This window comes from Stegostoma tigrinum, chromosome 23, assembly GCF_030684315.1.
Source record: "Stegostoma tigrinum isolate sSteTig4 chromosome 23, sSteTig4.hap1, whole genome shotgun sequence".
NCBI lineage: Eukaryota > Metazoa > Chordata > Chondrichthyes > Orectolobiformes > Stegostomatidae > Stegostoma > Stegostoma tigrinum.
The window spans coordinates 29,271,227-29,283,771 of NC_081376.1; the positions used below are offsets into that span (position 1 = coordinate 29,271,227).

Sequence of the window (12,545 nt, forward strand, 5' to 3'; positions counted from 1 at the left end):
GCCCGCACCTCCATTTGATATATTGGTGTGTGATTTCACCTTGGCCTCAACCCTACATTGATTTTATTTTCCCTTTTAGATGAGTCAGAAGGTATTATTAAACAGTTAGTAGCTTGGTATTGGTGTTCAACTTGGCTTGTTTAATTGTCAACTGGGGGATCAAAGTTGAGAATTAATGTATTAAGATTGCCCTTTTGTGGTATTGGAAAGGGAAGAAATACTTATATTTTAAAAAACTGTGCTGTTTTTTAAATATAAAAATAGATGTGTCCCCTGTTGTACTTGGTGGAAACATCTGCTTAGTGAGTGAAGAAAACTTTTTTAGTAGGCAATTAGATTGGGTTTTAGAGATCACACATTGTTCAAAAGCTGTCTTTGAATTCCAAGGTACAGATATCTGTTCTTCATCCTGCATTTTTGTACCTTGCATCTATTGTCAAACTTGATATATTCTGAAAAAGCATTTACTTTTTGCATATTCCTTAACATAAGTTTTACGAAACAGTGGTTGCACTTGTACACTAGGGATCTTAATGGTGAATGTGTGGGTGGGTTGGGGAGGGGATGAGGAGGAGATAATGAAGGGAAGAGAGCTTTAGAATTGACTGAAAGCACAAAATACCTGTGCACATTATTTTTCCCCTCCTTTTGATTATGACTGTGTCTGAAAGTGAGTGAGCTTTGAAGATCCAGTACCAACTCCAATGGAGTCCTTGCTCTTATTGCTAATCCCAATTCCGATCTCGCTTTTCTAACTTTCTCTCGCTCTTGGTCACTCCATTTTGTGTATTAAATTATGGGCTGACTGTGGAAAAAGATTGTCTTAACATCAAAGAAACATACCAAATTGGTAGGACTTCCCTAGTAATTAGGAAGGACAGACCCTTGTGTATAAATCATAACTTTGCAGATCATTCCTTTTCTAGTTAAATTTAAGCATTTTTAATTAATTTCATGGTTCCTTCATTTGGCAGTTTTGCAGATGCCAATTTGATTTTGAGATACCCAGGAAGAAACAATGGGATAACCTTTTTGTATTCTTGACTGTGCGACAGCGTTATAGTATGTACTCCAACTATTTATCTTCTCAAACAGTCATTGGATCACCACAGAGATTTTCATGTGTGCTCAGCAACCCAAAATCCATTGAATTAATTTGTGTTCATTTGGGCAATGTGTATAATTGGAAGAATAGAGAAACTGCTGGTGAAATGATCTTTTATTTTGACATGCAATTCATGTAGATTCTTTAATACTGAAGTGAAATAATATATTTGTATTAAAGTTGCCTAATTCTTTTGAGAATATACTTTGCACAAATAAAGTAATTAGGAAAAAAGGCAATAATAGATGATAAAAATCACAAAAACAAAAGTTAAAAAAGAATATTCAGAAATGGGAAGCAAGTATACACTTGGCCTAAGAACATTTTCAAGACTGTCCTTCCCATGGGTTTTAAATTACATTTATAAATGCAGATTTTAAAAAAAATGCAGTGGCCTCTGAATTTGGCCTATACAATTATCAGCAGAACATAATTGCTTTCTACATCATATTACCATTGCCAGTGATGGTCTGAAGATCCTGTTTTGGAAAGTAGACACTGAGTTTAATATTTATAGACTTCTGCTGGCAGGTACACAAAATTTGAAAAAAGAAGATTGTCCATTACTTTTTCTTATCAATTCCTGTTGTTGTGTCACAAAATGAATTTTAACTTGTTCTTGTGTTGCTTTTTAGAGCCTTGATTATGACAATAGCGAAAATCAGCTATTCATGGAAGAAGAACGGCGCATTAGCAAAATCGTACGTACTTTTTTGCAGTCTTCTCATCTGGTTTTATAATATGTATTGATTCCTAGTTGTGTTTTTAGATCAAAAAAAGCCATCCAACCAATAATTCGCCTGTTTTATTCACTATTTTCTTGTTTGTCAGCCCCACTTTCATGACCTTTCTTAGATTTGAAATTTGCCTTTCCTCTCATTTACTCTTCTCCATAAGTCCCTAATTCTTGGAGTTGTATTTATTTCAGTTCTTATGCAGCATGATACTAACTGAAATGTTCCAAGTTGGGACTAAGATTGAACTATGTAAGAAGCTGGTGCAACTTGGACTTGGGAGAATAAAATTAGCGAATTGAGATTCTGATTGGGAAAGAGTTCTTTTTTGCTTTTTATGATCCGGTATTCGTCAATAGGTACATAAACCGGATTTTGAATTGTCTTTTAATCCATTGGTGTAATGGTTTATACAAATGCTCATGTGTAATTTCGTGAAATCACTGCCATCTGTAATACTGAATAACTAGTACTGGCAGTCTGGCAGCACTCGATACAACAGGGGCAGGGAGGTTTGGGTTTGAGTATATTTATTCAACTAGTCATAAGTTAAAGCATTAAAACTTTGCCTGAGTGATATGAATGTATACAAAATGAACATGACTAAAACTTGCCTGTGAATAGATTGCAACATTCTTTCTTTGCTTGGAAACGTAAGTTATGCACCCAAATGCAGTGCCCCCAAAAAGCAGGAAGATCATGGTAGGAGGGAGAAAATCACACCAGGAGAAAAAGAAAGAGGTTTATGTTTTTGAAGCACGTGAGCGATGACATACTGGTTTGTCAAACCAATGTTGAGCCTTGAGCTATATTTCTGATGTCTGTCTAAGATCCTCATTTTTTCCCCTGTAATTTTACTAGCTCATTGTCAATGCACCAGTATAGCTGTAGAAATAAACTTGCAATATTTTTGAGTTAAATGCACATTCTGACTTGTTACAAAACTGGTTATTGTACTGATAACTTTTGTCAGAGTGAGCTAACTGATCTTAATACAGAGGGTGCTTCTCAGTGTGGATTGGTGAAATGCCTTAGAAATATTTCATTTGATTAATTTTGTTCTTTTGTAGAATGAGTGTGTCACTGGTAAGACTGCATTTTTTTTTTATCCATCCCTTGATATCTTCAACTGAGAGACTTACTAAGCTGTTCCAGAGGGCTATTGTGACAGACTTGCCTCTTTTAAGGAACATTAATGATGGGTTATTATGACAATCGATAACAGTCTCACAGTCATCATTACTGGGACTAGCTTTTAATTCCAGATTTACCTATTGAAATTTGAATATTGACTTCAAATTCCATCACCACCCTAATAGGAATTGGACCAAGTGCCAGAGCATTAGCCTGTGAATTGGTGTTACTCTTTAGTGACATCATTGTCCTGCTGCTGTCCCCTGTGAATTGATAATTTGGTTACCCGATTAGCCAAATATCTGCACTCGTCAGATATCCACATCTAATAAAAGCCTCTATAATCTGAGTTATAGAGGCTTTTCTGAAATTGTATGTAGCTTCATTATATCTGTGATACTGCTGATTTAGCTAGTGTTTTTCTTTCCTTCATTTAGGGTTTTCATGTACTTGAAATCAAAAGATGGATTGTCTGTTGCTTCATCGGAATCTTTACTGGCCTTGTAGCCTGTTTTATTGATATTGTTGTGGAAAAGCTTGCTGATGTAAAATACAAAGTAGTTAAAGAAAGTATCCTTTTCAATTTTTAAACCGCGTAACCGATCACCATTGTTGGTTTGTTTTTGCTAATGTTCATATAATATTTCTCTTCAAATATTTTAAGCAGATTGCTACTATCTTTCCTTAAATAATACATAGATATTGACAGATCTATTGAAGGAGGTGGATTATCCATTTCACTTGTCCTTTGGGCATCATTGAATGCTGGTTTTGTTGTCGTTGGCTCTCTTTTGGTGGCGTTTGTAGAGGTAGTGAGATTTATTGTGTTTTATGCATAATATTTTCAACCTTATTAAAAATGAGCTACTCTATCAGCAGTGCTGAAATTAGCATTTAAAATATAATCTTAGACTGAGTTTATAAATTTGCAACAATTTGACACAATGTCCTATTAAACATATATTCATTTTGGTAATTGTGTGTCAGACTTGATCTGTTTCTCTCTCCACAGATGCTGCCAGATCTACTGAATTTCTCTAGCTTTTTCTGTTGCTGTTTGTAAAAATTGTGACATTTTTGAAGGGTGGTGCTGAATTATTTTTGTGTGACTTCTTTTATTTAATGTTTGCTTTAGCCTGTAGCAGCTGGCAGTGGAATTCCCCAGATCAAATGTTATCTTAATGGAGTAAAGGTTCCACATGTGGTTCGACTTAAGGTAGGTTGAATGTTTAATAAAATGAATTGTGTGGAATTTGCTTTTAACCATTAGTTTGGCAACTGAAAAGCTGTATTCTGGAAAAAAAAACTTGCATGAAGAACTGCAGTTTGTGATTGAGAGCATTTATTTCTTTACAAGAACTGAATTATAAAGTCTTAATGTTTGAAAGTTTAATTTTCAAATTATGAAATATGCCCAAGAAAAATACATTCAGGAAGACTGCATAATTCAAAGTGCTTCTTAGCTGCCAAAATACTTTGAGAACTGTAATCACTTTGGTAATGTAGGAAGCACAGCAAGCCCCGACAAATAGCAATGGACAAATTATAAAATTACCCATTGCAGCTCAGCTGGCGTATTTTTTGTCTCTGAATCTCAAGGTGTAGGTTCAACTCATGGGCTTCAACAAAAAAAAAATCGAGGCTGGCATTCCAGTACAGTACTGAACATGCCTTGTTATTGGAGATGTCATCAATCAATAGAGCTATCCCAGCTGTCTTGTGTAATGTTGATCTCTCAATAAAGAACATAAACAAATCTGGTCTTTGTCATATTGATGTTTATGGCAACTTGCTGTATGCAAATTGTCTACAAGTTTCCATTGCAACATTTAATTGACATCATAAATAGTCCATTAACTATGTGTTGTAAAAAGTGCTGCTTCAATACAACTTCTTATTTCATTTTTGTTAAATCATGGTGATGCTTATTGAGAGAAACTCCCAGCTTTTCTTCAAAATTGTGCATGGGATCTTTTATGTCCACCAGAGAGAATGGACAAAACCTTGGTTTAACATCCCATCTGAGAGATTCTTTCTTCAACAATCCAGCAGTTTCTCAGTATTTTGAATCTCAGATGTTGAGTACAGAAGGAGGCCCATCACATCTGCATTGGCTTACCAAACGAGTATCATGACTCAGTACTGTTGGCCTTCTGGTTTCCCATACCCTTACACATGGTTTTTATTTAAATAATCATCTAATATCCTCTTGGATGCCTCAATTGAACCTGCCACCTTGAAAGTTTCACAGTATGTTCTAGACCAACCACTCATTGTATGAAAATAGTTATTCTCACATTTCTTTCTACTTTTGTAAATCACTTTTAAAGTGTCGGCCCTCTCAATTTTGATCCTTTTACTCCTGACCGACTCTATCCAGCCCCCCTTGTGATTTTGAAAACTTTGATCAAATCTCCCCTCAGCATTCCCCTTTCCAATGAGGACAGTTCTAACCCCACCACTCTATCCTCAGAAGTGAACTTTTTCATCCTGGAAAGTTTTCTGTCAGTTACACTGGCATGATGCTAATTGTCAACTAGACATTTTTGCTCAAGAGTCTAGTGTGATCCACAACCTTCTGAAATGGTTGTTTTCTTTTTGTTAGAACCCTCAATCATTCTTCTTATTTATTTTTATTCTTTAATCAATTTTGAATTATGAACTGGAAATGACTGGTGGACTTTAGGACAACTTGTGAAAGGAAAAGAACAGGCCAAACAAGCTTGGTCTGTGAGGCCAATTACAGACTCAGCCTTGATTTTCAAAAGTTCTAACATGCACAGTGACCTCAGAGAGCATTGTTTAAATAGAAAGTAGAAGTTGGCTATTAATGAAGTCAGTTCCTCGGATTAGTTCCAGCAAGTTTGGAAGAGACCCTATGTTCAAGCACATGGCATTTGAAAGATAATTGAGGCCTCGAACAGTTGATCAGTTCTATTGGGATTGTAGCCAGATTTAGTAGCTTTTGTTTTCAACTGTTTTCTGAGAGATGGTTCTGGATTACTGCTGAGACAGTGTGATGGTTTGACAGCTCCCTGCCTAGTCTGATATACTAGCTCCCAGAACCTCAAAAAGAAGAGACCAGCATTAGAAGTATTGCTGCCTTTAAGTGGGTGATCTGGTATCACTAATCAACGTTTCTGACAAGCAACTAAGGAGTCCAAATTTGTGTCTGTGAAGCAATGCATTTTGAAAGCCATTTTGACTATCTGGTCAGTTTTGTTATTTTCTTTTCATTTATCCACTAACTGTTTGTCTTTTGAGTGAATAGTGGCTGAAAACCCAAAGCATTTTTTGTTTTAAAGCACCGACATTAATCAACTCGCCCTGTTGTTTAATTTTCTCTCTGCTAACTATTTATTGGAAACGCAATAACTTTAAGACTTGTGTTTGATCTCCAGATATCAGTTTGTATGTTAATTATTTTCAAAGCCCCTGATTAGTCAAAATCCTAGTTTGACACCATTGGAGTGAGTATTTTGGGGGGTCCTTGATTTAATTTTATTTTGTAGCAAATACAGAGGCTGATTTACATTGGCTGTCTGTTTCCACGTCATAACACTAAATCATTTCATGAAAATCTGGGACTCTGTTCATATCTATAATGCATTAAATTAATGTTTTAATTCATTATTGAAACTAGGACTTTAGACTTGCATCTTGATTTGAACAGTTACACTGAGGTCAGATTGCCTAAACGTGTGGCCTTTGTGATAGTTCACTACTCATCTCTTTACATCGAGGGGATAAAATTATAGTAGTATTCAACAGAATTGGGTAAATAGCTTTGCCCTTCCTAGACATAAGAGTCAGTAACATGAACACGCAGCTGTGTTTAAAATTTGAAAAGAAATTTGATATATTCAAATCAAAGGTGGGTACATAGAGCTGAGGTACAGATCAAGCATGGAAGAAACTGAAGGGCAAAATGATCTAGTCCTCTGATACAACACATGGTGTCACTCTGCAATTAGCTTGTCATATTTTGATATAAGCAATCTGTTCATAAAATGAATATGGCTCATGGTGATCTGGTTCTAGAAAATGTGTTCTCCATGAGTTTCCTTAAAAGAGAAGGGGAAACGAGACATATTATTGCTGATTTTGAATGTGTATTTGCCTAAAACATATTGCATGTTGTTTTCCTGTTACAGGAAAGCAAAATAAGTACTGTCCAATCTTTGGTTCCCATTCACTGAGTTAGTTCTGCAATGACTCTTGTCCCTTTATTCTGAATAAAATGGTTAAAATCTCCCATGCTGATTTGTACTCCTCTTCATTCGTGTTAATTGACAGGATGCATATGAACTTCTAAGAAACACAGCTAGTTTAGCCATTCATCTCGAGATTTGGCTGTACTCTGTCAAGTTCTGTTTTTTGTTTTTATTCCAGGAACATGCTGACATGCAAAGAAAACATAGAGAAGTTTTTGTTTGACCAATCAGCAAGTTTAAACCCTATTCCCTCAATTCCCAACTGATAAACTCATGGCCTTCCATGTCATCTAAAGCCAAGGTTTTGAGCTTAAAACATGAGGTGTGGGTGCAGCAATGGTCGATGTTGACTAACTTGCCACTCTCGCCAGTGAGAGAGCTCACTGGATCAAGCTCCAGTCAAGATGACTGGTGAGTCATGGGCTCCTGTTGAAGTCCCGTCTTGCCAATTAAATTTGTGGTCCTAGGTATCATGCTGGACACCTTGATCTTCAGGGGATCCAATGGCAAGAAGGGAGATAATTTCCTTTTCTGATCTAATAGGAAAGAGGGCTGAGAGAAGAATGTGAGAGAGACAAGGATAGGGCGGCAACTTTCTGTATCCACCCTCTTTTGCTCATCTGTGCCCCTAATTTGGGCAAATGGAGACAACTCCACCCATCGAAATGAATCAGCAGGCAGATCTCCGTCGATTCCCGTTCAAGAAACCAGCCTCCCTCATTTGAGAAGGGAGGCTGGTGGCAAGTCAAAGCCATTAAATATTTGCTTTACCTCCTTTTAGCCCAGTGCTTGCTTTCTTCATTCTTGCTACCTCAACCATTGTCTTTCCAGGGCCATCTCACCCAGTCACTTGCCCTTCTTGCCAACTTCCTCATTCACCCCATGGAAGGGAAAATTGCACTGTCTGACTTGGAACATCTGTCGATCTGTCTTTGCATTTTTCTCCTTTTCCTTGCCTTGAATATGCATCTTTTTCTAGTTTCTCTCCACCTTTGGTTAATTTTTGTACCTGAGCAGTACCACCAACTGTCATCACCATAGGCCCACTAAACTGTCAACCATCAGATTTGTTTCTGTCCCAATATCAGATGATGTTATGAAGACACTAACCTCTCAACAAATCTGTCGTTGTCACCCTCCGCAAACAAAAACTGTCTTTGCAAACTTCTATCCCATCTGCAGCCTCCTTTCCCTCTCTTGTTCTCAGATATGTGAACCATCTGAGCACCATCTTTCCTCCTCCTTCAAGAATCTGTCAAGCACCCCCCAGCCGGTCAAACACACCATCATGCTTTCAAGACAGCATTCGATATAGTGCATGCTGCTTTAAAAATGTCATGGAATCCTCAGCTTTATGAACAATAGCAGGGAGTACGACAGCCTGGAAGTGATGATAAACAGTTTTATAAATCAGCAGTTAGATCTCAGGGGAGAACGGAATAAGCCATGTAGCCACAAGTCAATTAGCCGAGCATGGATGGTGGAAATTTATTGGAAAAATTCTGAAAGAATAAACCTTGACTAATTAAAGATAGCACACATTTGTTAAGGCTGGGTCTGACCAAATGTGTTGTCATATTTCGAGGGGTTAGCAAGGGTGAAGGTAGTGAATTTGATAGATTCTATGCCAATTTTAACAAGACTTTTTGGCAGACTGCTCACAAAAATCAAAGCCCACAGGACCCAAGGCAAAGTAGCAGGTTGGAACCAAACTTGGCTTAGAGATTGTAAATGAAGCATATTGCTTCATGAATGCTATAACTCTCAAAAACAAACATTTGGATGTGAAGGAAGGGTGTATGATTAAAATGTTTACTTGCGCCTGTGGATTTTGGTGAAAGAAGCTGTAGGCTGAGGGGAGATTTCAAGGCAGGCAGGTGGACTAGTAGCTTTCTGTCCACTCATAGCATAGTTGACTGACCTACCTCCATTTGCAAAGACTGTTACTCTTCAGAGTTATGGTTGTATTTATCTTGCAGACTCTGATAGTCAAAGTCCTTGGTGTGATCTCCTCTGTCGTTGGTGGACTGGCAGTTGGGAAGGTAATGTACAACAGAGAGCCACATGCAGTTTCCACACAAGTTGTGCTTCCTGTATCCTGCATAAACTGCATTGCATCATCTTCCCTCGTGGCTTTGAAATCTGAAAATTTGTTGTGTGGTATCTATGAAAGTCATGCAAGTCATGCATTAAGCAATCAGTACAATATTTAATCCCAAAATATGTTGTTATTATTAAGCCAAGTATGAACTCTTAATCTTATAAAGCAAATCATTGTTCTGGTATGCTTTTAATAGTGATCCATTAATAAGTTTTTGGCTTCTGTTAGAGATACAGATAAGTTGGTGATAAGTCCTAAAACCTACTTTGCTGCTGTGCAGGATTAGTATTGTTATTTTAAACAGAGAGCATTAGCTGTATCATGTGCTGTGCAGACTACTCAGTATTTCCTGTTTTGCTCCTTTTTAGCTGGATAGAAATAAGTGGATTAAAATAAGGAGCTGTAGTTAAGAAGCATAAGTTGTGTTTACCAAAATTGTTGTGCAATTTGATGGAATACAGGATATTGCAGAAGTCCTGGCTGGGTCTGACTGACCATTCATATCTTGCAATGTCTGTGTGCACAGAACCACAAAGACTGCTCATCAACATTCCAGTTTGGGTTCTGCCAGGGCCCCTCAGCTCGTGACCTAGTTTCAGACTTGAATCAAGCATGAACAAAGGAGTTGAATTTGAGGTGAAGTGAGTGTAACAGACTTTGACATCAAGGCCACATTTGACCAAGTTTGGAATTAAGGAGCTCTAGCAAAACTGGAATCAATGGGAATCAGGGCAAATTCCTCACTGGTTGCAGTCATTCCTGGCATGTGTAGCAAGATGATTGTGCTTATTGGATGTCATCTCAACTCCAGGACGTGTCTGCAGGAGCTCCTCAGGGTAGTGTCTTAGACACAACCATCTTCAGCTGCTTCACAAATGGCTTTCCCTGCACCATAAGGTCAGAAGTGGGGATATTTGCCAATGATTCCACAATGTTCAGCATCATTTGCAACTCCTCAGATACAGTAGTAACCAGTATTCAAATGTAATAAGACCTGAACAATATCCAGTGAGAAGTGGCAAGTAACATTTGTGTCACACAAATGCCAGGCAACGATTATCACTGAGATGATCGAATTATCAGCCCTTGACATTTCACTGAATACCCCACGATCAACATCCCGGGGATTACCATTGTCCAGAAACTCAACTAGACTCACTATAGAAATACAATGGCTACGATAACAGGTCAGAGACTTGGAATATGGCAGTGAGTAACTTAACAGCGGACTCCCCAAAGTCTGTTCACCATCTTCAAGGCACAAGTCAGGAGTGTGATGGAATACTCTTCACTTTCCTGGATGACTGCAGCCCCAACAACATTCAAGAAGCTTGACACCGTCCAGGCCAAAGCAGCCAACTTGAATGGCACCACATCCACAAGCCTCCACTCCCATTACCACCAATGCTGTGTACCATCTACCAGATGCACTCTAGACATTCACGAAAGATCCTTAGTACCTTACAAGATCACTTCCATCCAGTAAAACAAGGGCAGCAGATATTTGGGAACTCCACCATCTGCAGGTTTCCCTTCAAACCACTCACGAGCCTGATTTGGCAATTTACCACCTTTCCTTTATTGTTACGATATCTGGAGTCTGCAATTCCCTCCCTAACAACATTTGTAGGTTTACATTCAGCACACGCAGTAGTTCAAGAGGCAGCCCATCACCACCTTCTCAAAGGCAACTAGGGAAGGACAGTGAATGCTGGCCAGCTGGTAAAGCCGATGTCCCATGAGTGAGTAAGTTTTTTAAAAAAAGTGCAGGTGTGAGCATTGAAAAATATAAGTATGAAGTGAAAACAGGAATTGCAAATTGCTTAACTTGTACATACTTATTTCTGAAATATTCTAATTGGTGAAAGTTTGGAGTGTGACAGTGTTCGCAGAATGATACCAACCTCAATAGGTAATTTATTGCGCTTGTTTTTATTTCTATAAAATCCATTAAAATCATTCAACAAGCATTTAAATTCAAAACTTCATTTCGTACTAAAGTTGTTTCCTGGCTGCAGAACTGCAGCTGGACTCTGTCTTCCAGTATTTCTGGGTTTTGTTGATTTCTTGAAAATGAGATTGCTCAAAGTGTCTGCCTAAATCTATGCTTTCTGTAGGAACTGGGCAACAACACAATGATAGCTGATTGAACACTTCAATTCATTTTTACCTACACTATCTGCATAACTCTTATGCTGCTGATAATCCAAAATTTATCAACCTTTGCTTTAAATTTATTCAATGACTAAGCTTCCACAGCCCTCTAAGATAGACGATTCCAAAGAATCACCGACCTTTTAAATAATAAATTTTTCTCCTCATCTCTGACCTAACTGGCATCCTCCTTATTTTTAAATTGTGCTCTTTAGTTCGAAAGTCCTCAACCAGAAAATATCACTGTGGTTATAAGTGACAAGTAATGTTGTGCTGCACAGCTGTCAGGCAATGATATCCTCTAGCTAGACTCTTAGTCTAGGTTTCCCCTTGACTATAAATGGCATTCCCACTGTCAAATCTTGCACCATAAACATCCTGGGCTCACCGCTACCCAAAGACACCACATAAATAATTAATGTGCAACAATGAAGGTCAGAACCTATTCTCTTGATTCTCCAAAGTCTTCTGCAAGGCATAACTTGGTGTAAAAGAATACTATATTCTCCACTCGCCTCATTGAGTTCACCTCCCAAAAACACTCTATTCAATGCCATCCTAGGATTGCTGCCTCTTGATTAGTCAAAATCCTGCAATCCTCCATCCAAGAGCACTATGGAAAGTTGCTTTAACATATGAACAATTGCAGTTCAAGAAAGTAGTTTAGCTCCAGTTTTGAGAGGGCAGTTAAAGATGGGCAATAAATGCAGGTTTTGTCAACAGTGCAAACATTCTGTAACTGAAGAAAAATAAATCTAAATTACTGAGGAACATTATGTTGGCAATCCAGCCATTCTATTTGCATGGGAGCTTTAATGTTGCAGTGTAATCGTAAGAGTTAGTTTCTTAAAATAAAATGTGTTGCAGAACTTGAAATGGATTAAATTGAGATCAGTAATTCATTCTAAATTGAATAGCTTAAATTACTTCTTAAATTTTAACAATGTTCATGTTACTGACTGTTATTTCTAGGAAGGTCCTATGATTCATTCTGGTGCTGTAATTGCAGCCGGCATTTCACAGGGCAGATCCTCAACTTTGAAGAAAGATTTTAAGGTTAGTTTTCACATGGTTCTCTTCTTATTTACTTTCTCTTTCCATTA

At 37.8% G+C, this 12,545-nt stretch overlaps 1 protein-coding gene across 1 annotated transcript in view; it reads left to right on the forward strand.

The window, feature by feature from the left end:
* Positions 1 to 12,545, forward strand: part of clcn7 (chloride channel 7) — a 69,003-nt gene that overhangs the window by 11,936 nt on the left and 44,522 nt on the right. The window contains exons 4-9 of the mRNA XM_048552368.1: positions 1,741 to 1,806; positions 3,411 to 3,543; positions 3,673 to 3,782; positions 4,109 to 4,189; positions 9,167 to 9,229; positions 12,415 to 12,498. Of these exons, the coding sequence (XP_048408325.1) occupies positions 1,741 to 1,806; positions 3,411 to 3,543; positions 3,673 to 3,782; positions 4,109 to 4,189; positions 9,167 to 9,229; positions 12,415 to 12,498 (537 nt within the window). The remainder of the gene's footprint in view (positions 1 to 1,740; positions 1,807 to 3,410; positions 3,544 to 3,672; positions 3,783 to 4,108; positions 4,190 to 9,166; positions 9,230 to 12,414; positions 12,499 to 12,545) is intronic.